This window comes from Branchiostoma lanceolatum, chromosome 8 (genome assembly GCF_035083965.1).
Source record: "Branchiostoma lanceolatum isolate klBraLanc5 chromosome 8, klBraLanc5.hap2, whole genome shotgun sequence".
NCBI lineage: Eukaryota > Metazoa > Chordata > Leptocardii > Amphioxiformes > Branchiostomatidae > Branchiostoma > Branchiostoma lanceolatum.
The window spans coordinates 4,698,168-4,719,690 of NC_089729.1; the positions used below are offsets into that span (position 1 = coordinate 4,698,168).

Here is a 21,523-nt window from a genome sequence, read left to right on the forward strand (position 1 = left end):
TTTTGGACTGAATGAGTTTTTAAACTTCCCGGACGGAATTCTTCCGATCGGGACGATCTCTACCGAAACACGAGACGCAGATACATTCTTAACTTTTCATTTTAACGTAAGAACGTGGAAATATTGTTTTCAATGTCTGGCAACAAATCCCAGAAGATGATTACGTAGCGCGCGCCTCGCGTGTTGCTGTTTATTATTCTTTAGAGTAAAAGGCACGTATGACCTGGCCCAGGTAACAAAGGTGAAGAGAGAAACCTGTTAGGCAGGTGCGAAGGTGGATTTTAATCTGAGTGTTTGAGAAGTTTTTCAAGATAGACGACGAACGGGTGCCAACCATCATGTCGGGCCGCAGCAACAACTGGCCTTTTGTGTTAAACCTGGGGAACTCCATCATAGGCGTCAGTATCCTGGCCATGCCTTACTGTTTTAAACAGGTGAGTTAATTAATAACAGGTGTGGTTCTATCAACAGGTCATACTAATATGGTACATGTACTAGTGTTTCTTCATAACATTTCTGCTTTAGATATACGAATGCCATGAGCTTTGTTTAGATTGTCAGAACCAACATACGTGGCACTGCCCGAAGATTTAGGGAATATTTTTGTATCAAAATTATGAATGGTTGTGGTTTAACGCTGTTAGACCATCCACGTAAATTTGTACTCTAAACCCTTAAGGATTGAACTATATATCAGCAGTCCTGGGACCCTGGGCTATAAGTATAATAATGAGGGATGTAATGTCACCAGAAAGTAAGAGCTGTATTAAAAGATGGTGCTGTACTACTCGTCTAGTATTAATGTGTTGAAAACTGGGAAACTCTGCCCCAAACAAGCAAATTTAGATGAATAAAAGCAAAATTATGTAAATTTCAAAATTGACATGGTGATGATGTATCCACTTCGCAAATATATTATATAGCTATAAATACATGTGCTTTTTTTACAAAATTTAGGTCACATACGTATTTGTTGTGTAAATTCTATGTTGCCCCTCCCCACCAGTGTGGCATACTGCTGGGGTCTCTCCTCCTGCTGTGTTCAGCCTACCTCACCAGAGTGTCCTGTAACATGCTCCTCAAGACGGCATTCGCAGCACGGAAACGGTCCTACGAGTTCTTGGGTAGGGGTTTTAGACTTCCTATATACATGTATATGTCTTTTAAGTCTATAGCAGCTGTAAAACATTGATGTAGAGCATCATGTAGATAAGTTTCCTTGCATATATACAATGTATGTTTATATATACACATGTAAATGTACAACTTGGATGTTATAGTACTTATACTGACTTGGGAATGAATGTGTAAACATTTAACAACGTTCGTACAATTGACTCAAGACAGTCAAGTTTCTATCTAGAGTAGAAAATAGTGCACAAAAAGTTGCATGGCAAACACATATGCATGCAAAGAAACTATGTGTCAGTGAAACAGCTAGTATTTTTCCATCCAGAAAATAATTCCTTAGTTTGCACTTGTGATTCTGATTCACTATACATGTATGTTAAAAATTAATGTACTAATATTCATACTTCCTCTGCAGCCTTGCATACTTTTGGAGCAGCGGGAAAATTAGCTGTAGAACTAAGGTGAGATCACAGGTTTGAAACTGTATACCTTTTTCATTGCTGCAGATGTTGATGGTGAATTTTTGTGTGATTGATACAGATACACAGACACGTGTTGGAAGAGAAAGCTAGATTACTGATCCAGATGAAACAGATTAACTATGCTGCTAGCATGGACAGAGTTGCATCTTTGTTACTGTAACAGCTGAGACATATTTGTCTACAACTGTGAACAAGAGACTTGCCATGACTTTTAACAGATAAAAACTACTAAATAAAAGCTTGCTTTGAAAGAGCATCTAATAACATGAATTGTAGTTCAATACACCTATGTTTTATGATTGTGTTTTCCAACGTATATGTCACAGTCAGTGTTTCCGCCAGAGGGGCGTCTTCCCGTCAAATGACGGCCTTATGTCGCTTTGGACGGCCTGAACACAGACATAGGCCGTCCTCTTTAAAAAAAGACAAATTAAATGCCGAGAAATCGGGAAAAAAATACGAGAGGTTGGCATAATTTCTTTGTTTTTCTTTGTTACTGCGGGCGTGGGGACGCTCTATATCGTTGGACATTCACACTCTTTTGTTTGTTGCTATTGTTAAGCTTGCGAAGAATCGATGTCGGTGCCTTTGGCATACGGTGATCTCATTAGAAACCCGTTTTTCAAGACTCAATCGAAGAAAGTCATCGAAGAAAACAAGGAAAAACGTAAACAAAACAAGAATTTCGCCCGTGCATTTCAGCCTCTACGTCGTGATTTGCCGCGATTCGCCAGCATTTCTGACCGTATTCGACACAATATATATTCCTTTGAATGTCTGTGACTCACAGTACATATGCATCATTTCATTTCATTGAAATGTTTATGTTTTCAGTATTATTGGACTGCTGTTGGGAACATGTGTTGCTTTCTATGTCATCATTGGTGACTTGGGACCTGCTATAGTAGCAGAGATTACAGGACTAGAGGTATGTATCAGCATGTCTATCATTGACTATGCAAGATTTTATACTTTGTGTCACACAAAAATGTGTTTTACAATCAAAAATAATTTCATCAGGTTGGTAGAATATAGGATATAGGAGATTCTTTTTTCACAACCAGGTAATCTCACCTGCTAACGTTTCGGTGTCTGTCAGACACCTTCTTCAGAGCTTCTGACTGGAGTACTGCTTCTCACCGCTATAAGTAGCCGATGTACAACTTAGGCGAGGTGGATACAAACTTAGCCATGTTTGGGACTGTTCTCACTGCAAAAGCACCACCTACATCGGATACTTATACTAGTTATAGCGGTGAGAAACAGTACTCAAGTCAGAAGCTCTGATGAAGGTGTCTGACAGACACCGAAATGTTAGCAGGTGAGATTACCTGGTTGCGAAAAAAGAATCTCCTACACATGTATACCCTGTGTTTTACAATGATCATCAATGGAGTGTTAAATTTGAATTTTAACCATGGCATGTCTTTTTTTAATGGAGTACAGTGTACATGTACATTGTGAAGTTTCTGTGTCACTCACTCACTCACTCACTCACTCACTCACTCACTCACTCATTCACACACTCACTCACACTCACTCAGTCATTCACTCACTCACTCACACACTCACTCAACCACTCACTCAGTCATTCACTCACTCACACACGCACTCACTCAACTCACTTACTCACTCACACCAAACAATGCTTTCCACAACTTCAGTTTTAATGGAAGAAAGATCAAGAACAGTTGTGAAAATCTATGTTTTTCTTTAATGATGATATATATTATATTTGATTCAAACACTATTATCAAACGATTTTAGAACGATTAAATCTAATTTAGATTTAAGATTTTACTTTATTTTTTTAGTTCAGTGAAAAAAACGCTTTGATGTAACTTCTATACATGCATGTACTCCCTTTTATTAGAATACTGCCAGTCTTCGGGCGGGGCTGCTGGTGTTTGTTGCCATAGTGATCGTCACGCCCCTGGGGATGATGAGGGACATCACCAGCTTCACAGCTGTCAGCACCATGTCACTTCTCTTCTACTCTGTCTTCATCGTCGAGGTAAGACTGAACACAACATCAACAAATACTGTAAATTAAATGCAGAAATATTTGTGGGGATTTGATTTTGCGACAGGGAGAAAATGGAGTTTTCGCGGTGGTTTTGAGTTCAGGTTTGAAACAATAGTAGCACTACAGTCACACAAGGGAACGACTTTTTGCGCTGGTTTTAAGTTCACGGTAAAGAGTTCATCGCAAAAAAAATTTGAACATAAAACCACTGCAAACATTTCTGCATTCACAGACTGTCAGTATACAAACCAATAATATTCTGTAGCAATAGGATAATTCCTTGGTGAAATGGGCTTCCAGATGAACTTGCCAATGCGCTCCTCAGTAAATGCCTTCAAAGCAAGATTAGACAAGTTCTTGAAGAACCATTAATTACTTTACTTGTCGCAATGAATGTTATCTTTATCTGACCCTTACCTCTTCCCTCATGACTTCAATGAAACGTGGCCTGCATGCCAATTTAAACCTCTCAGGAGTAAAACAAGGTTCAAACAAACAAACTCTACTATCTAGAAGAAATGTGTTATTGTTGCAGGTGCTGATGTGGGCGATCCCAAACCTGGTGTCAGGATCGTGGATCCAGAGAGTGGAGATGTGGAGGCCTGCAGGCATCTTCCAATGTCTCCCCATCTTCTCTATGGCATTCGCATGTCAAACGTAGGTCTTGGGTTTACAAGGTGTTCTCATTTGAAGATTGTAAATTGCTTTAAGAATGACTACCAGTTTAGATTGCTGTATTATAACATTGGATTTAGCATATAGGAGATTCTTTTTACACAACTAGGTAATCTCACCTGCTAACGTTTCGATATCTATCAGGTGAGATTACCTGGTTGGGTAAAATTACTAAAAAGAATCTCCTATATCCTATATTCTACCAACCTGATGAAATTGTTTTACGGAAATTGGATTTAGCATGTGAAGCAAAGGAGAGGCGATATTTGCTATTGCATGTGATATGTGAATGGAATGGCATGTGTTTAGTATATCATAAGGCAAAAGTTAGACATTATTCTGAAATTTGTTCTCAATGTATTAATGGATTGAATTCTTCCTGTAGTACAGATATGTAACTGTTCTACGTAACGGGAGGGGGCAAGATCAGTAGCACACAGTCTAGCAAGTTGTAGACTGTATACATGTCAGAGATTGACTTTTTTTCTCTGTTCTTCTGTGTAATACCCACAGCCAGCTGTTTGTGCTGTACGGTGCCCTTGATGAACCTTCAGTCAAAAGAATGAACAACATCGTACAAGATGCCATCAACATGGTGGGCAGTATCTACCTCTGCGTAAGTGCACACATTTCTACCCTTAGGCCACACCAATTTGATTTCTTGGTTAACCGATTTTTATTTTCCCCAAAAAAAAATTTAGAAAAAAAAAATCATGAAAACAGAAGACTGCGCCAGCCTTCTGTTTTCATGATTTATTTTTTCTAAGTTTTTTCTTTTTTGAAAATAAAAATCGGTTAACCAAGAAATTAAATTGGTGTGGCCTTACAGCAACTAAACTTGATGAACTGTTACTTAAAGTTTCTAAGAGTTTGTTTGGTTGTGTTTTCTTCTACTTCCTTGTTTCTCATTTGTGTGGATAAACAATGGAACAGACTGGCATTTTGATTGTTCTGTACGTAGCCTCAATATTACATGTGCATGTATATTACGTGTATAACTGCCTTTCAGCGTAACACACCAGCTTCGCAGGCACGTGGCATGTCAGCAGCTGGTTATATTACAAATATCTTTATTGACAGAACAAAAGTACAGCAACATCTATACATACAAACAATCAAGTAGATACAGATGAATTAACCTACATATTAAATTCATATATGAATAGATAAGAGAAATTACATGACCTGTCACATCTAATCTTTGCACATCTAGCTTAGCCTGAGTACCAGCCTTTTTTGCCTCCGTTCGCTACCCAAGCTCCGCTCCTCGCCAAAAAGCGGAGCTTGGGTAGCGCAGCGGAGCTAGGGTAGCGGAAAGGCTGGCACTCAGGCTAAAAAGACAGGTACTCAGGCTACATCTAGCTGCAGTTATTGTTTAAAGCTGTTGTTGTTTATTGTTGTAGAGCACCAATACATTTCACATTGTTTATCACCAATACTTTGTTCTTGCAGGTTGGCTTCTTTGGCTACGTGGCGTTTTGTGAGCTGGTTAAGGGTGACGTCCTGCTGAACTTCTCCTCCACGTTCATGGCAGAAGTGGTGAAGATGGGGTTCTGTCTGTCCGTGGCTGTCAGCTTCCCTCTCATGATCTTCCCCTGCAGACAGAGCATCGACACACTGTTCTTCAGAAAACATGTGGGTTTGTAATTACAGGGTCAATTCCACATAACCGAGTGGGTGTTTGTTGCCTTTTGTTCTAAATAAAGAGATATTTGTGCAACTACTTTCAAAATAGTTCCAAAATATATAGTTCAAAAATGTTCAAACTTTCATTCTTAATTGTTTGAACAATTTAGAACTATTTTGACTGGAAAAGTCTTTTATCTAAAATTGTTTGAACTCATTAGCAATATTATTTGAAAACCCTCTCGGTGACATGGAATTGACTCTAGTAGTTTAGAAACAGCCAGGACTGTTGGTAAAAGATTTGTGTTTGCACCATGTTTGATAATCTCATGACATGATTCAAAACGTTTTGTAGGTTTATGAAAACTTACTTGCCAACTCCCTTCATCACTGACAAATTACGTGTAAACCTACGTTGATGAAGGTTAGACATCCAGGTAGTAAGATATGCCCCAAATAGTTACTAAAGCAGCTGGATAGAATTTTGAAACAGACGTTTCAGACGGCATCCGCTGTCTTTCGTCAGTGATTGTGTAAACTTCTAGATAATTCAGGGCTTGAGATACTTTTTTCTGTAATATGTGATTCATTATGCCAAGCCTCCACTCGTTTAGCTTGTCAAATTACAAGTTGCCTATACATGTGTTTCTTTTTCTGCACATGAAAAAAATGTTGAGCCCTGCTTCAAGTTATTTTCCGAATTACTGTATAAGTCTGTTCATGGTTTAAACTGTGTATGCTCAGTGTGATGCATCATGCGTAATATGTTCAAGTTCAAGGCCTCTGAGACATAAACAAAACCTGACTGGACACGGTATCAAGCATGGTCAAGACAAAAACTGTTAGGGGTCGTTACCTGTGACCTCATGCATGCCCCGTTCAAACCGTAAACAGGCTTATTGGGTTGAACTTTTTCCTGTTTTAGTTTGTGAAAACATAGGCTTGATGTAGAAATTGTTGCCTTATATTTCGATATGTTGCTCTATCCCATATGATTGTGTGTAATCAAACTCATTTGTATGCACTTATTCGTTTGTATGTATGTATGTAGTAGACCTTACAAAAGTCGCTGTGCTTTTGTTGTGTCAATAAAGATCTTATATCTTCTCTAGGTCCCAACATTAGAGAACATCCCTACAGGAGGAAACTATATCCCACCTCTGAGGTTTAAGGCCATCACTATGAGCATCATCATCTTTTCTCTCATCACTGGGATTGTCATCCCTAACAGTAAGTTAGGAATAATTTTATAAGAAATGCCTCTGCCCTTGAGGCATTGCCAAAAATTATGATGTTGGTACATTTCTTCATCTCTACGTGAACCTGCATATGTCTGCATACATGCACTAGTACAGTAACTAAAATAATTGCCTTTAAAGAAGTTAAAATAAAATGTTATCATAAAAAGTTATCACTTCTACTTTACACGAAACACTTTCTTTTAAAAAGTGCTAATTTGTGAATAAAATGATGTGAACTTGAATGAAAAGAAAGAACTGTAAATTGATTTTACTGCTTTAGATGTAGAAATTATTTAAAACAAGATGTAGGACTCAATGCACACAATGTACAGTACATTACAATACCATGAATTAGCTTTCGCCCTACTTTATGTTGTATGTTGTAGAAAGTGTATATTGTTGTACCATAAATATAATTGTAATGATATATGTTGATAGAGTTATTAGGACTCAAATGACTGTGTATCTCTGTTATATTGTATCTGAGCCTTACCTCTTCCCTCATATGATCATGACCTCAATGAAAAGCGGCCTGCGTGCCGATTTGATTATGAGCTTATCATGAATAAACAAAGGTTCAAACAAACAAACTAACAAATAATAAAAAAAAGCCATTGATATTGATTGTATTCTGTCCACTTTAACCCCCAGTTGAGACAGTGCTGGCGCTGACCGGAGCCACTACAGGAGTCCTGATCTGCTTCATCTTTCCTTCCCTCATGTTCCTGAACTTCTTCAGTTCACAAAGCTCCGGCAAACTCACAGCACAGGTCAGTGTGGTGCAGCCTATAAAGTAACATATTATTGTACATTATGTATGTTGTTTGTTTGTTTGTTTTAACAATACCTTTGGTTTTGAATGTCTTACCACCCACTAGAAGACTGCTTGTGGCTTGTTTTGCTGTGACATGCCATGAAATGGTACAGCATTTTTAGATTTCATTAGGATTGCATTCTCTAGTTACCTTCTCTTGGACATGAGCTCCTCTCTCTATTGAATGTTGATATACTTAAATGCAACTTTCTTGCTTGCAGGAGTTACACTATATCCTTATCTATTTAGTGAAGGATAAAGAAAGTTAAGAATAAGTGCAGTACCCAAGCATTGTGGTAATCAAACATGTAGGGCATTGTAGTTTGTACTGTTACAGTAACTTCATTCACTTTGGCTGTGGTTTTGTTTTGCGGTAGGAGGAAAAAGGAGATTTTCGTGGTGTTTTAAATCCGTAGTTGAAACCATTCTGAAGCGTAGTATTTGCTTTGTCATGAATTTGTGATATAGAGGTCACTTTGAAAATAAAACTTCTGTGAAAGTTTCAAGATTTACCTGTTTAAGAATGCATTTCATAGTTTTAAAATGGACATATACACATCAACACTATGTATGTATTCAGGAAGCAGTTAACCTTGTATTTCTCTGTGCTCCCTGTAGATTGCCCTGTTTGTTGGAGTGAGTGTACTGGTGGCCAGTACGTACACAACACTGACTACTCCTGGGGAGGCCCCAGATGTGGCAGTGAAACCCATCGTGGATAATGTACCAGACTTTGGTAAATGTAACTTTTGTCAAGAAATTCATTTGTATATTACTGAACATGTAGCTGAACATGTTTTACTTTAAATTTACATGAAACCCATTGTGGATAATGTACCAGACTTTGGTAAATGTAACTTTTGTCAAGAAATTCATTTGTATATTACTGAACATGTAGCTGAACATGTTTTACTTTAAATTTACATGAAACCCATTGTGGATAATGTACCAGACTTTGGTAAATGTAACTTTTGTCAAGAAATTCATTTGTATATTACTGAACATGTAGCTGAACATGTTTTACTTTAAATTTACATGAAACCCATTGTGGATAATGTACCAGACTTTGGTAAATATAACTTTTGTCAAGAAATTCATTTGTATATTACTGAACATGTAGCTGAACATGTTTTACTTTAAATTTACATGAAACCCATTGTGGATAATGTACCAGACTTTGGTAAATGTAACTTTTGTCAAGAAATTCATTAATTTTGTATACTGAACATGTAGCTGAATGATGTTTTACTTTTATTATCAAAGGCCAGAAAGTTTTGTATTTACAATTATAGGATCATAAAGCTAAGTATGATCAATGACAGTCATATGCATTGCACTCCTCTGTAAGTATTACCGGTAGGATCTTTTCTTCCAGAAACATCGATTCATTTGCCTTTTTAAACCCTTTCTGTTAGTGTCCAAAAACTGTATTTAGTTATCTTGAGTATAATGAGTTAGTTTCCAGGGAAAGAGGGGCGCTGCTCCCTCTTTTTACAGCCTAGCGCCCCCTTGTCAAAATCAGATTTTAGCTTGATATCCAGCATACAGCCGTCACTCAGTAATCGATTCTTCCATAAGTACATAGAATCCGCTCCCTCGCCTGTGTGCTCCCTCTTGTTCAATTTTTCTAGAAAAACCTCTGAGTTTCTATTTTCATTGCTTTGTCAATGTAAATGTGTGTTACTATGGGTATGGTTAACTTTATGTTTGTGTGTTGTTTTAGCTGTGAGAAATGTCATTGGAGACGTAGACAACAATAATGCTATGGAGTCACTGCAGTCACTTGGAGGTATGTCAGGCTTCTCAAATAGTATAAAAAGTTTTCAAAAATGTTAGAACAGATAGTACTAGGCAAATAACTTTCATTTTCTTCCGTGTCTGCAATTTATTCTTTGAATCATAATTACACGTACAGCATTTTCGAAACATCATCCCTTCTTTCTGGTTAAGTCCTTGGTGCTGATTGGCTATCACCACCACTCTCCAAGGCCCATATTGCTCTCCTTGGTGCTGATTGGCTATCACCACCACTCTCCAAGGCCCATATTGCTCTCTCTCCTTGGTGCTGATTGGCTATCACCACCACTCTCCAAGGCCCATATTGCTCTCTTTCCTTGGTGCTGATTGGCTATCACCACCACTCTCCAAGGCCCATATCGCTCTCTCTCCTTGGTGCTGATTGGCCATCTCTGTTAGTGACCCTTGTGCTGGGTTCCCATTCTTAGGGATTGGCATTTCTGAAAGGACACTTGTCAATGATTTCTCCATGATTTTATGTGTTCATTATTCTCTACCACTGTATGTGGCTCACTTCATGTTTATCTAGTAGTTTTCCCGCCTTTAGTATCAGGCACCTGCGCACTAAGTACCAGGGGCTAACACCCCGGATGTGGTTTTCTTCTCTGTGCAGAAAGTTCTGAGTTCTGTCAATACAACACGTGAGTTTAGTAGACGTGTGTGAGTTGTGATCTATACCTAGTTTAACACTTCAGTACCATAACCTCTGGTTCTATCCACAGGTGGGTCAAACAAAGGTTATGAAGACCATGGGGGAGGCCAGGATAAGGAAGGGGAAGAACATCATAAAGACAAAGAAAATGTCCAGGTACACAGGATACTTGCTTGTTTTCCATTGCTGAACAGCTTTATTACGCTAATCATTAAGTAGTCACATGCTGATTTTGTCTGGTTTATTTTGTACAGTTTACATAGTGTGTAGATGGAGGAGAATGGCAAAATGCTACATTTCTCCAACTGTTGGTTTACAGTTTTTTTCTGTTTCAACACCAGGTTGATGTGCCTGATGTGAAGGCAGGAAAAGGAAAGGATGACAAGGAAGTACAGATTGACAAACCAGGAGAAAAGGACGAGGAGGAAGAAGAGGAAAAGGAAAGGGAACATGAGGAAGAACAAGGCAAGCAATACAAAGCATTAGCTGATTAAGAGTTAAACTACATGTAGCTGCATTATGTAAAGTGTACTATTATGCCCTTGTACAAAGTAATGCTTTTGCTGCATGTATGATGTTGTGTGACTTTTCCTAATAAACTTTTTTTTTAATAAAATAAAGACAACTATAATGCCAGAATACTCAAATAAGTACTATGGATTGTAGTCTTTACAAGCACTTACATTTGGCCTCTTATTTTTTTATCATAAAAGAGGTATGACACTTAGACCACACCAATTTATTTTCTTGGTTAACGGAATACAATTTTTTTTTTACAAAAATACTAGATTGGAAAAACAACATGAAAACAGAATCTCAGAGGAAAGTTTGTACTTTGGTGCACACAGTTTCAGGGAGTGAACAGGGTCGGATGCAAGTTTTCATCCCAGCCTTCTGTTTTCATGATTTTTTTTTGCTGAAATTAAAAATAAAAATCTGTTAACCAAGAAATTAAATTGGTGTGGCCTAACTGCAGAATAACAACAACCTGGAAAACATTGTTTTGTTTTCAATGATTGACCTTCCAGCAGATAAGGACGACAGCAGGCTAGAACCCCCAGTTCCACATGAACCAAAGGAGCCCAATAAAGACATGGAAGATGTGAAACCTGACAATGCAGACCTGGGGGTAGGTTTTTGTAACTTTTAGTAGTTCAGTGATACTGTAATTGTTCAGTGTAGAGCTGTGTACCGGTACAGTGTACCAATACAGTACCGGTACCTGTCTATCAATTAGGTACAGATCCATAATACCTGAACCCTGGTGTACTGGTACTGTACCGGTTGTAATCAGTTCAAGTCTGGCTAGCATAACAGGGAAAGGGATGGCAACTTTGACAGATAAAATCACAATGAAATTACTGTGGCAGTGCACTGAAAGACTTCTGTAACACAGAATAAACTTTAACAAGGCCTGATCGATGAGTCAAATTTTCATCTTTGTTTTCTTACAAGTAATACCTCATAGCTGACTGGTGGTGAGGGTTGTGGTCATTATAGATGCCATGTAACAGGCTTGTGTCTAGCAGAATTAAACATTATGTTGTTATCGGTTCAACCATGCTTTTGTCCTTATTGAATATCAACCATTATTTGAACATTAGTAGTTCAGGTACAGGTTTAGGTCCGGACCTGTACCTAAACCCGTGTACCTGTACCTGTACCTAAAATTTGTTTAGGTACACAGCTCTAGTTCAGTAAGAGATATAAAACTGCTTTAAATATCTTAGTTTGTGTGTGTGCATGTGTGTACGTCTGTTTGTCACTGTGTGTGTGTGTCTGTGCATCTCTGTGAAATTGAATTGAATGTATTGCTGTGTGTCTCTGTGAAATTAAATTGAATGTATTGCTGTGCTCCTTTGTCTATTGATTCAGTTGCTCTCGTTTTGGCAGCATCAGATTGATTTAAATGTTTGGCATAAAATGTTTTGAATCAAGTTGCACTGTTACATACTATTAGAACTAATGATAATGATGTCTACATAGGAGCAGTGGGAGCAACATCACAAGGATGAGGATGAGAAGAAGGATGAAGACCAAGAGGGAGATGGAAAAGACCCAGGTCTGAATTTGTTGTACTTCACATCATCTCCACAGCTACTATGTATGGCAGCAGTTATCTGTCATGTTTCATATTAGTCTACAATGTTTATGAAGATTAGTTTAGAATATGTCAGAAAGTATTTTTAACAAATGTGGGTGTAGACATCAATTATGGTTCAGGTCCATTATCCATAGCTATTTAGATTTTTGCTGCATTTTTCATTATGTCCAATTTTGTAAGTTTAATTTTCAAATGTTCCAGTCCCACATGATGTTTTGATTGTACACAGGGGATGATGAAGATGAAAGGATGAAAGACGATTTTGAAGACTTTGAAGACAAGAAAGAACCTGCCGAGAAACATGAAAAGCAACTAGACTTGGAGGAAGCACGTGATAAACATGAAGGGAAGGATGAAGATGACAGGAAGAAAGCTGAGGCTGCTAAGGAGGATGTCAAGAAAGAGCCAGAAGACAAGGAGCATGAAGAAAAGGAGAAAAAAGAGCCTAAAGACAAAGAGGAAGAAGATGGGGAAGAGAAAGATGAGGTTGGTTGTCCAAGTTTGCAATGTAAAGAGATGCCGAATGACTTGATATCAAATAGGAATGTTTTCTGAAATGCAGAATGCTTGATTTGATACACTGTGTAAAAACAGGGATGTATCCATTACAGAGGCTGTGTAATGCATGTGCCTGTTGTGCAGTTCCAAAAGCTGTGAAGCTTTGGAATGACTTGCCAACTGATGTTAAGACTTTGTGTCAGACACTTTATGAGTAGAGTTATCAAGATTGTGAAAGACGAATGATTTTGGACTGTTGATTTGGAACTTGTATGTATTTTGACTTTGGAATTGTTTATATCTGCATACCAGTGTTTGTATGTAAGTATATATATGAATTTACAAACCCAGAAAGACTAGCCCCCTTGGGGACTAAATGATATCTCAAGGGTATCTCGGAGGTATCACAATAAACTGTTTGTTTATTGCAGGGTCAAAAGAAACAGCTGCTTGACATCATCCAGAAGCAGCAGGAACAGCAGGAGAAGCTGTTGGAGGTCCAGCAGCAGCTGTTGGATGAGCTGAAGGAGCACAAGGCTAAGGATGTAGATGAAGACCTGCAGAAACAAGATGGGGACCAAATCGGGGTGCCGCAACAAGCAGCAGGGGGAGTCGCGTTTCAGAAGAGTGCAGACATCCAGCAGCAGCAGCAAGGTCTTGGAGATGTGGGTTTTAACCAGCCTATGGTAGATGGGAATTTACAACTGCAGAAAGGTGTTGGTGATGTTCTGCAGCAAGGTCATGTTGTGGACATGGGTCTGCAGCAACAACTGGGGGATGGGCAGTTGCACAAAGATGCAGTTCCTAACTTGCACCAGCCTGCTGATGTTGCATCTTTGCAACAAATGGGTGCCGGAGATGCATTGCAGCACGGAAACTTGCCTCAGGGAGGTATGGGAGACCTCGGGCAGCAGCAAGGCAATGTTGTAGACGGAATAGTGAACAATCGTGAAGTCATGGTAAATAACGCAGCACAAGAGGTTGCAGAACTCCATCAGGGTATTCTGGCAAATGCCGGTATGCAGCAAGGAATAGTTGATAATGTCGGAATCCAGCAAGGGCATCTGATAGATGCAAACTTGCAGCAGGTTGCTGCACTGGACAATGTAAGGATGGACCAAGGAATCGCGGTAGATGGAAAGGCAAAGTTATCGAAGCAAGCTGTTGATCTTCATCAAGACAACGGGAGGCAGATAGACCAGGGGCAGGGAATAGTTGCAAACAACATCAAGCATCTCAACCAAGACAAGGCAATACAACAAAAGCATGAAGTCGGCATGCATTTAGATCCAATTGACAGCAAGAAAGCAGTAGAGAAGCCTATTGGTGGCTTGGATCAAGGCGTCAAGCCTGCTCGTGACGGACTGCCAGATGCAAACCCTGCACATCACAGAGTGGAGAGGGACGTTGGTGCCTTGGAGATAGTAGAGGTGCCGAAGGATGGCCTGGTACAAGCTGCAGATCAACTACAGGTCCAGCCTGCAGAAGGACATCAGAAGGATGCTGTCAAAGATAACATCAATGCAGAAGGCAAGAATCTCAACAGCGATGATGATGGTGGTCTTGTCAAGATTGACGTAGCAGAGGAGGCTAAGGATGTGTTGGTCAACAAGAATCAGTTGAATCGGGACTTGAAGTACCACGCAACGGTCAAACCAGTGAAGACCTTTGAATCAGATAAAGGTAATGATAAAAGTAAAGCAAAGGAGGAAATCCATCAGAATTTACCAGATGAAAGTGTAGTCCGTGATGACCGAAAAGGCAAGGAAGAAGAAAAGATGAAGTTCAAAGAGGTGAAACAAGACATAGAAGAGGAAAAAGACGAGAAATGGGATTTCAACAATTACAAGAAAGAGGAGAACATTCCTGTAGATGGGAACAATAATGTTGAAATGGTGATTGATGGTGTCAGCCTTCAAAAAAACTTGGTGGGACAAGCTGAAGGACACAACCTGGTCAATCTAGCTCAAGTCAGGGATCTCAAAGCCCATCCTGACAAAAAGGATGATCACGATCATAAAAAGGAGTTCAGGAAATAGATTTCTATGGAATTCTTGTTTTCCTCTGGTGTAAAATGGTTGACTAAAACTGGTAACTTAGATAAAACCTTTGTTTTACAAATTCAATGCCTAGTAACAATACTAATGCGATTTCATCATGAAAAAAACATTCTACATTGTATTTTGAACATCTTTGCTCTCACAGGTCAAATCTCTTCACGTATACACCATCATCTCTGCATCTAATGATAGCTGTCAAAGCGCTGTACATTTTTAATATTACTGAATGTGTACTTTTAAGCAAAGGGTAGCAATAGTTCATAAACACAGATATTAAGGCCAAGTTGGAAACTGGAAGGTAATAAATCGTTATGACAATCTCTTTAGCTGACTACTAGGTGCAATTTAAATACAGAACTGTACGTGAGAATCTTCAGTGAAGGTTTTGTAATTTTTTTATCTTATATGGATGTCAATTCTGGGGCTTGAAAGAAATTGATCTATTACATATCTGTACCTTGGATCTGTCTTACTGCACTTGTTGCCTGTGGTAAATATGAATCTGTTGCAAGCACTAGACATGAAACAGTATTAGAAGGGGCCTTGATACAGTTTTGTAAGATATTCATGTACAAAGCAAATAGTTTATGGGCAAGTTATGTTTAAAATACGACTTTTACTATGTAAAGATGGAAAAATTTGGCACAAAGGAATCGACTAGCCTCTTTAACCTTCTCCCTGCTGCCTAACTCGGTAACCAATAGAGAATGGGGTGCCCAATTGCATACTTCAGTGTGCTAAAAGTTAAAGAAGAACACTTGTGGCTGTAGAATACTTCTCAGCTTCTAACAGGTAGAGGACCATGCAGACTGCAATATCAGTTTCTCATTCTTTGAATAACACATGTACCTTTAGACTTAAATGTTGACTTTAACTTTGGTTGAGCTGAGAAGTTCATAAATGTTATGTCATATTCATGGCATCTATATCAAACGTCAGAACATGTATTCTACCTTCCATGCTGTGTATATTTGACTGTACATACAGGAAAAGATCACAATGTAACTTAAAATTTCTCATTTTGTTTCATACACTGACTAACATAATAAAGTCATGTGGTAGTATTTTGTCTTCTGAAATTATGTTAAATTTCCCATAAGACAGTCAATTCCTTATCAAAAAAATCATAATTGATACAAAAATAGTACTCAGATAATCCTAGAACTTTCAGAAGTCTATTAAATATTTCTTGCACTTCTTACAATGTAGATTAGTAAGTTATGAATTCAAAACTAAATTATCAGTCATGCCAATATTTCAATATAGATCTACACTGCACTTGGACAAGTATTGCAATTTTATTTGTAACACCAACATAAAAAACCAATAGATTTCTGAATCATTTCCAAATATTGGTCTTCCAAGGAAGCCTATTTTCATGTTACCTAAAATTTCTATTGCTCAATAGTGTAAGCGGTAGGGTGTAGTTGTGCACGCTAAATCAATAGAACAGAATTATTGACAAAGAGGCAATAATACAAACATGTATGGTTACTTGTGCAAGGAAGTACAACATACAGGTATACCACAGGCTGTAGGCAAAGGTATTATCGTTGAATAGCTGCTGAAGTTCCGATCCTGACGAAGTACTCGGCACAGGGATCACGCTTCCAAAAGGATGACGGGAGAAACCGCCTTCGGGAGCATGTGAGCGAAAACATGTACCGCGGCGGGTCCCCAACATAAATACCATAGCCTATAGCCCGTGGGTATACTTTGCTGTTGAATAATTATTCCTATATGTTCAATCCTACTACTAGCATGATTTTAGTTTCTTTGAGTGAAGAACTGGTTGTATGGGTCTGCCTGCACCACCACATGTTCCACACAGGACATGCTCTGTTGTGTCCAACAGCTTCCAGCACAGGTGTACACCAGCACTGTACCAAACTCAAGAACGGGATCTGCAACATGAAGGCACAGGTCTGTTAGTTTAAATTTGAAAAGGAAGGTCAAAGGCAAAGATAGTGCATAGCCTTTTTTATAGGTGGTAGGGGCAGTGGGTTGTTATCCACTGTGTCTAGGGCATAGTACTGCATGGAAGGCGGAGCCCATACCTCTCTTTCCACCACGTTTACCTAAGTCAGGTACCCATATACACCTGGGTGGAGTGAGGAAAGTTGTCTAAAGTGCCTTTCCCAAGGACATAACATCTACCCAGGAACTGAACTGTGACCTATCATTCTTGTCTCCGTTAGCTACTCAGCCATTCGATGCCACGTGTGAAGCCTTCAGATCAGCGTAATCAAACAAACTACCAAATACTGGTAAATTCTCAATTGAGATGAACCATAATGCTTTTTCAAGTAGCTACTGGTAATGCAATGCGGCTTCGCCACGGCTCGTGTTTTTGGCCAAGCATACCAGGTCACCCCAACTCTTCTCGATAAGTGTGTTGGGTTCTTTTACGTGCAGATGTTTGAGGCTTACACCCTAAAGTTCCTTCATACACGGGGCCGCCGGCTTTACGTCACCATCCAAAATGACGAATGCAATCCCTTACAACATGTCCGAGCTCGAGTCGACCCCTAGGATCAAATGCGGGCCCTAGGATCCACGGAATTTGATCCAGATGGCGAAGCAGCGGGGTTGCGTTACCGCTTGCGCCACGGGGACATGCATGAAATTAAGCATATTTACAGTGACATGTAATATTAAGTCTCTTTTTTGCTCACCATTGCTGTTAGCACCCTGTCTCTTTAGAATGCTGATCATGGTTGGCATCAGTTGGAGCTCAAACACTCTCTGTCCACCACAGTTTGAACATGGAGGTGCCACCATGTGTGTTTCCTCTGGCTCCTGTATGTAAAGTGGATTTCCTTTCCTGCTGTATCTGCAAATACAAGAATGTTATATGGTTAGGCCACGCCAATTTGCTTCTGGGAATAGCCTGTCCTATTTTTCCCATTTTGAAAGAAAAAAAAATTGGGTCACTATTCCCATTCACAAATTTTAACTCCCAATTTTACTATCTGTTCAGTTGTAAAACTCAATAGCCACCAAAATAGATTATAAAGGCCTGCACATACATAAAAAGTGTGGTCACATTGATCATAAGTTATAATTTTTCATTTATTAAAACTTTCTCAATATCAATCCATAATTTATATTACATGGCAAAAGGTAATTTTGGTACTGAAATATAGATCAAAGAAAGGGGTGCATTTGCATAAAATTAGCCATACAAAGCTGAAACTTGAATAATCCTCTTATTCTTTATGTTATGTAAACCTTTATCTTCACCCCAGAGGCCCAGACTATTTGTAAAAAAAAAAAATGTATTCTTTATTCGCCCTGTCGCTTTTTTCTGAAAAAATCCGAGAAGCAACAAATAAAATTGGTGTGGCCTTAGCATGACTTTTCTTGTAAGAGACATCTCATATTTTCTACTGCAAATCTTACCAAGCTGCTTAATATATATAAATCTCCAGTTTAACAAGAGCTCCTTATGTCTAGTACTAGGGGTGGGTACCGGTACAAACAATTCAGGTCCGGTCCAGGTCCAGGTCCAGAGGGTCAGGTCCAGGTCCGGACCTGTACCTGTACCTGATTATAGTAGTGTCGCAGTACATCATATTTTGGAGAGCGAGACACACGCAAAATCTCCAAACGTCATGTCTGGAACGATATAATTTCTTAGGTTTGCACTTTGTCTCAAAATTATAATTATACTCTTCTCGCCGTCTGTTTACTAATCCTTTAAGTGTTTCTAGGTATGATTCACAGCTAACGTCTTCGAAAACGAAGTTAAATCTGCTGTTTTGTATTTTCTTAGACCAGTTATGTGGCCGCCTGGTACTATGAATTTTCTAATCGGTCCATAGGCCGGTCCACTGATTTTATACAGACCGGTTTTTTTGGACCGGTCCATTAAGAAATACCGGTTTTGTACCGGTACACGGTACCGGTACCGGTACCCACCCCTATCTAGTACACAATCAACACTAACACATGTCTCCAAAACAATGGAACCAGAACCAACCTGAGAATCTGCTCTGGACAAAGTGACACTCTCTTGGCAAACTTCTGAAAGATTTTGTCACCGTGTCTAGCTGTGGATTTCTCGTAACTCTCTCCTCCACTTTTCTTTCCTGCACTTTAAGTATAACAAGCACAGATTTTTGTATATGATTAGTCTGTTGTAATTGTTGTATATTTGTACATGTCAAGTATCTTTAACATGTAAAGAAATCAAGCAACTTTTCTATTTACTTTCAACTTACTAAAGTAGGAGCCAAGATGTTCCAATGTTAAGTATGAAAAGCAAATGTATGGATGTACTTTCATATCAAAATTACCCAGCTTTTGGCATGCAAGAATTGCTTAAGTTTTCCTCATGTCTGTATCTGTATCTGTATCTATATAGCCGGTATAACCGCCATCAGGCGTAACACACCAGCTTCGCAGGCACGCGGCGCGGCAGCAGCTGGTCATATTACACCGAACGGTCTGTTACACCTAGTCTTTGCATATCTGACTGCAACCGTTCTTTAAAGCTACTTAGTGATGAAGCTCCTACAGTACTTGATGACAACGAGTTCCATTCTACTATGGTTCTCGGGAAATACGAATTTTTGAACACGTCAATCCTTGGCTGATAACTCTGGTACTTAAAAGCATGACTATTTCTGGTCCTCTTCTGAGCTGGCATTAGATACTTATCAGTCGGTACGTCCACAAGTTTATTAGTCATCTTGTACATCATGCAAAGTCTGGACATTGTTCTCCTGTCCTCAAGTGACATCCATTGCAGGTCTGCTTTCATTTTTGTTACACTGGCGCCCCTTTCATAGTTGTTCGTGCAGAATCTGGCAGCTTGGTTCTGCACCCTCTCGAGTTTATCTATATCCTTCTTTGTGTATGGATCCCAAACTGTTGCAGCATATTCAAGGTTTGGTCTTACTAGAGACGTGTATGCAAGTGATTTTACCTTTGCTGGGCATGCCCACAAATTACGCTTGATCACTCCCAATGTCTGTTTAGCCTTAGTTGTTACTTTGTTGATATGGGTGTTCCACTTTAGCCCCGTTGTTAATGTAACGCCTAGGTACGGGTGGCTCTTTGCTGTTGCTAGAGCCTGTCCACAGAACTGGTAGGTGGTTACAATTGGGTTTCGTTTGTTTGTTATATGCATGATGTAACATTTTTCCGGATTAAACTGCATTAGCCATCTGCTTTGCCATTCTTCGAGTGTGTTCAAATCTTCTTGCAAAAGCTGTGAATTACTCTGTGTGGACAACTCTATATATAACAGGCAGTCATCGGCAAATAACCTAACATTTGAATCAAGCTGGTCTGGTAAGTCATTTATGTACAGGAGGAAGAGTAACGGTCCCAGAACAGTTCCCTGTGGTACGCCTGACGCAACTCTAACTGGAGCTGAGGCCTTGCCTTCTACCACTACCGTCTGTTCCCTATTGGTCAAGAAAGCCTTCAACCAATTTAGTGTGGTGCCTTGAATTCCGTAGTGCTCTAGTTTAGTGATGAGTCTGCTATGTGGGACTTTATCGAAAGCTTTAGTAAAATCAAGAATTGCTAGATCTACCTGTTTTTTACTCAGTGCGCCAGCTATGTCGTGAGCTGTCAATATAAGCTGTGTTTCTGTGGATCGCTTTGCTCTGAATCCATGTTGGTAGTCAGTCAATATGTTGAAACTTTCTAAGTGTTTCATGACATGACTATGGATAATGTGTTCAAGTAGTTTGCAGGATATACAGGTCAGTGATACAGGTCGGTAGTTGCCGGGGACAGCTCTATCTCCCTTTTTAAAAATGGCACATATATTTGCATCCCTCCAGTCTTTGGGAATTTCTCCTGTGTCTAACGAGTGTTGGAAAATATTGGTTAACACAGGTGCTATTTCGGTGGCTGTCATTTTGAGGAACCAAGGAGGTATTTGGTCTGGACCAGATGCTTTAGATGGATTGAGACCTTGGAGCATTTTTTCGACACCATTAGGGGAAATCACTATGTGTTCCATGGGAGGGGTACAGGGCTGTCCGAGAGTTGGCATGTTTGTTGTGTCTTCCTCTGTGAACACACTTTTAAACTGTGAACTGAGTGCCTCTGCTTTTTTCTCGCTATCACTGACAATGGAATTACCAATCTTTAGAGGGGCTACGCCGACAAGGTCTCTTCTTAGGCCTTTTATGTATGACCAGAATGTTTTGGGTTTGTCAATTATAGCTTCCCCCAGTATGTCTGCCACATATTTTGAATGTGCTGCTCTTATGCTTTTCTGTACGCCCTTCTTAACTCTCTTGTATTTGTTCATGTCTTCCTCTCGCCCTGTTCTCTTAGCTTTGTTGTAAAGACGTTGTTTCTTACGACAATGCCTTCTTAGGTTTCTGTTGAACCAAGGCAGGTTGTATCTGCTTGATGTTGTTTTACTAGGGATGTGCAAGTTCATCGTGTGCT

The 21,523-nt window shown here is 39.3% G+C and overlaps 2 protein-coding genes across 4 annotated transcripts in view; one reads left to right on the forward strand and one right to left on the reverse strand.

The window, feature by feature from the left end:
• Positions 1–16,168, forward strand: LOC136439715 (putative sodium-coupled neutral amino acid transporter 10). 2 transcript variants are annotated; one of them, XM_066435259.1, is made up of 18 exons: positions 1–434; positions 1,007–1,124; positions 1,547–1,592; positions 2,448–2,541; positions 3,487–3,627; positions 4,175–4,296; positions 4,828–4,930; positions 5,767–5,949; positions 7,053–7,170; positions 7,833–7,951; positions 8,614–8,731; positions 9,719–9,784; positions 10,515–10,600; positions 10,786–10,909; positions 11,473–11,573; positions 12,431–12,506; positions 12,778–13,034; positions 13,478–16,168. In XM_066435259.1, exons 1-18 carry the CDS (start codon positions 339–341, stop codon positions 15,083–15,085), a joined length of 3,576 nt encoding a protein of 1,191 aa, XP_066291356.1. In that variant the 5' UTR covers positions 1–338; the 3' UTR covers positions 15,086–16,168. The 2 variants fall into 2 exon arrangements, with proteins under 2 accessions (XP_066291356.1, XP_066291357.1); XM_066435260.1 differs by having other exon boundaries at positions 11,476–11,573.
• Positions 15,622–21,523, reverse strand: part of LOC136439738 (programmed cell death protein 2-like) — a 21,164-nt gene continuing 15,262 nt past the window's right edge. For both annotated transcript variants that reach the window (XM_066435297.1, XM_066435296.1), the window contains 3 exons: positions 19,089–19,202; positions 17,782–17,939; positions 15,622–17,010 (listed from right to left, as the gene is read on the reverse strand). In XM_066435297.1, coding sequence (XP_066291394.1) covers positions 16,874–17,010; positions 17,782–17,939; positions 19,089–19,202 — 409 coding nt within the window. In that variant the 3' untranslated portion in view covers positions 15,622–16,873. The remainder of the gene's footprint in view (positions 17,011–17,781; positions 17,940–19,088; positions 19,203–21,523) is intronic.

Coding starts and splice junctions, on each gene's coding strand:
- LOC136439715 (XM_066435259.1), top strand. CDS start 339: ATGTCGGGCCGCAGCAACAACTGGCCTTTTGTGTTAAACCTGGGGAAC. Junction 2,542..3,486: donor CAGAGATTACAGGACTAGAG/GTATGTATCAGC, acceptor CCCTTTTATTAG/AATACTGCCAGTCTTCGGGC. Junction 8,732..9,718: donor GGATAATGTACCAGACTTTG/GTAAATGTAACT, acceptor GTGTTGTTTTAG/CTGTGAGAAATGTCATTGGA.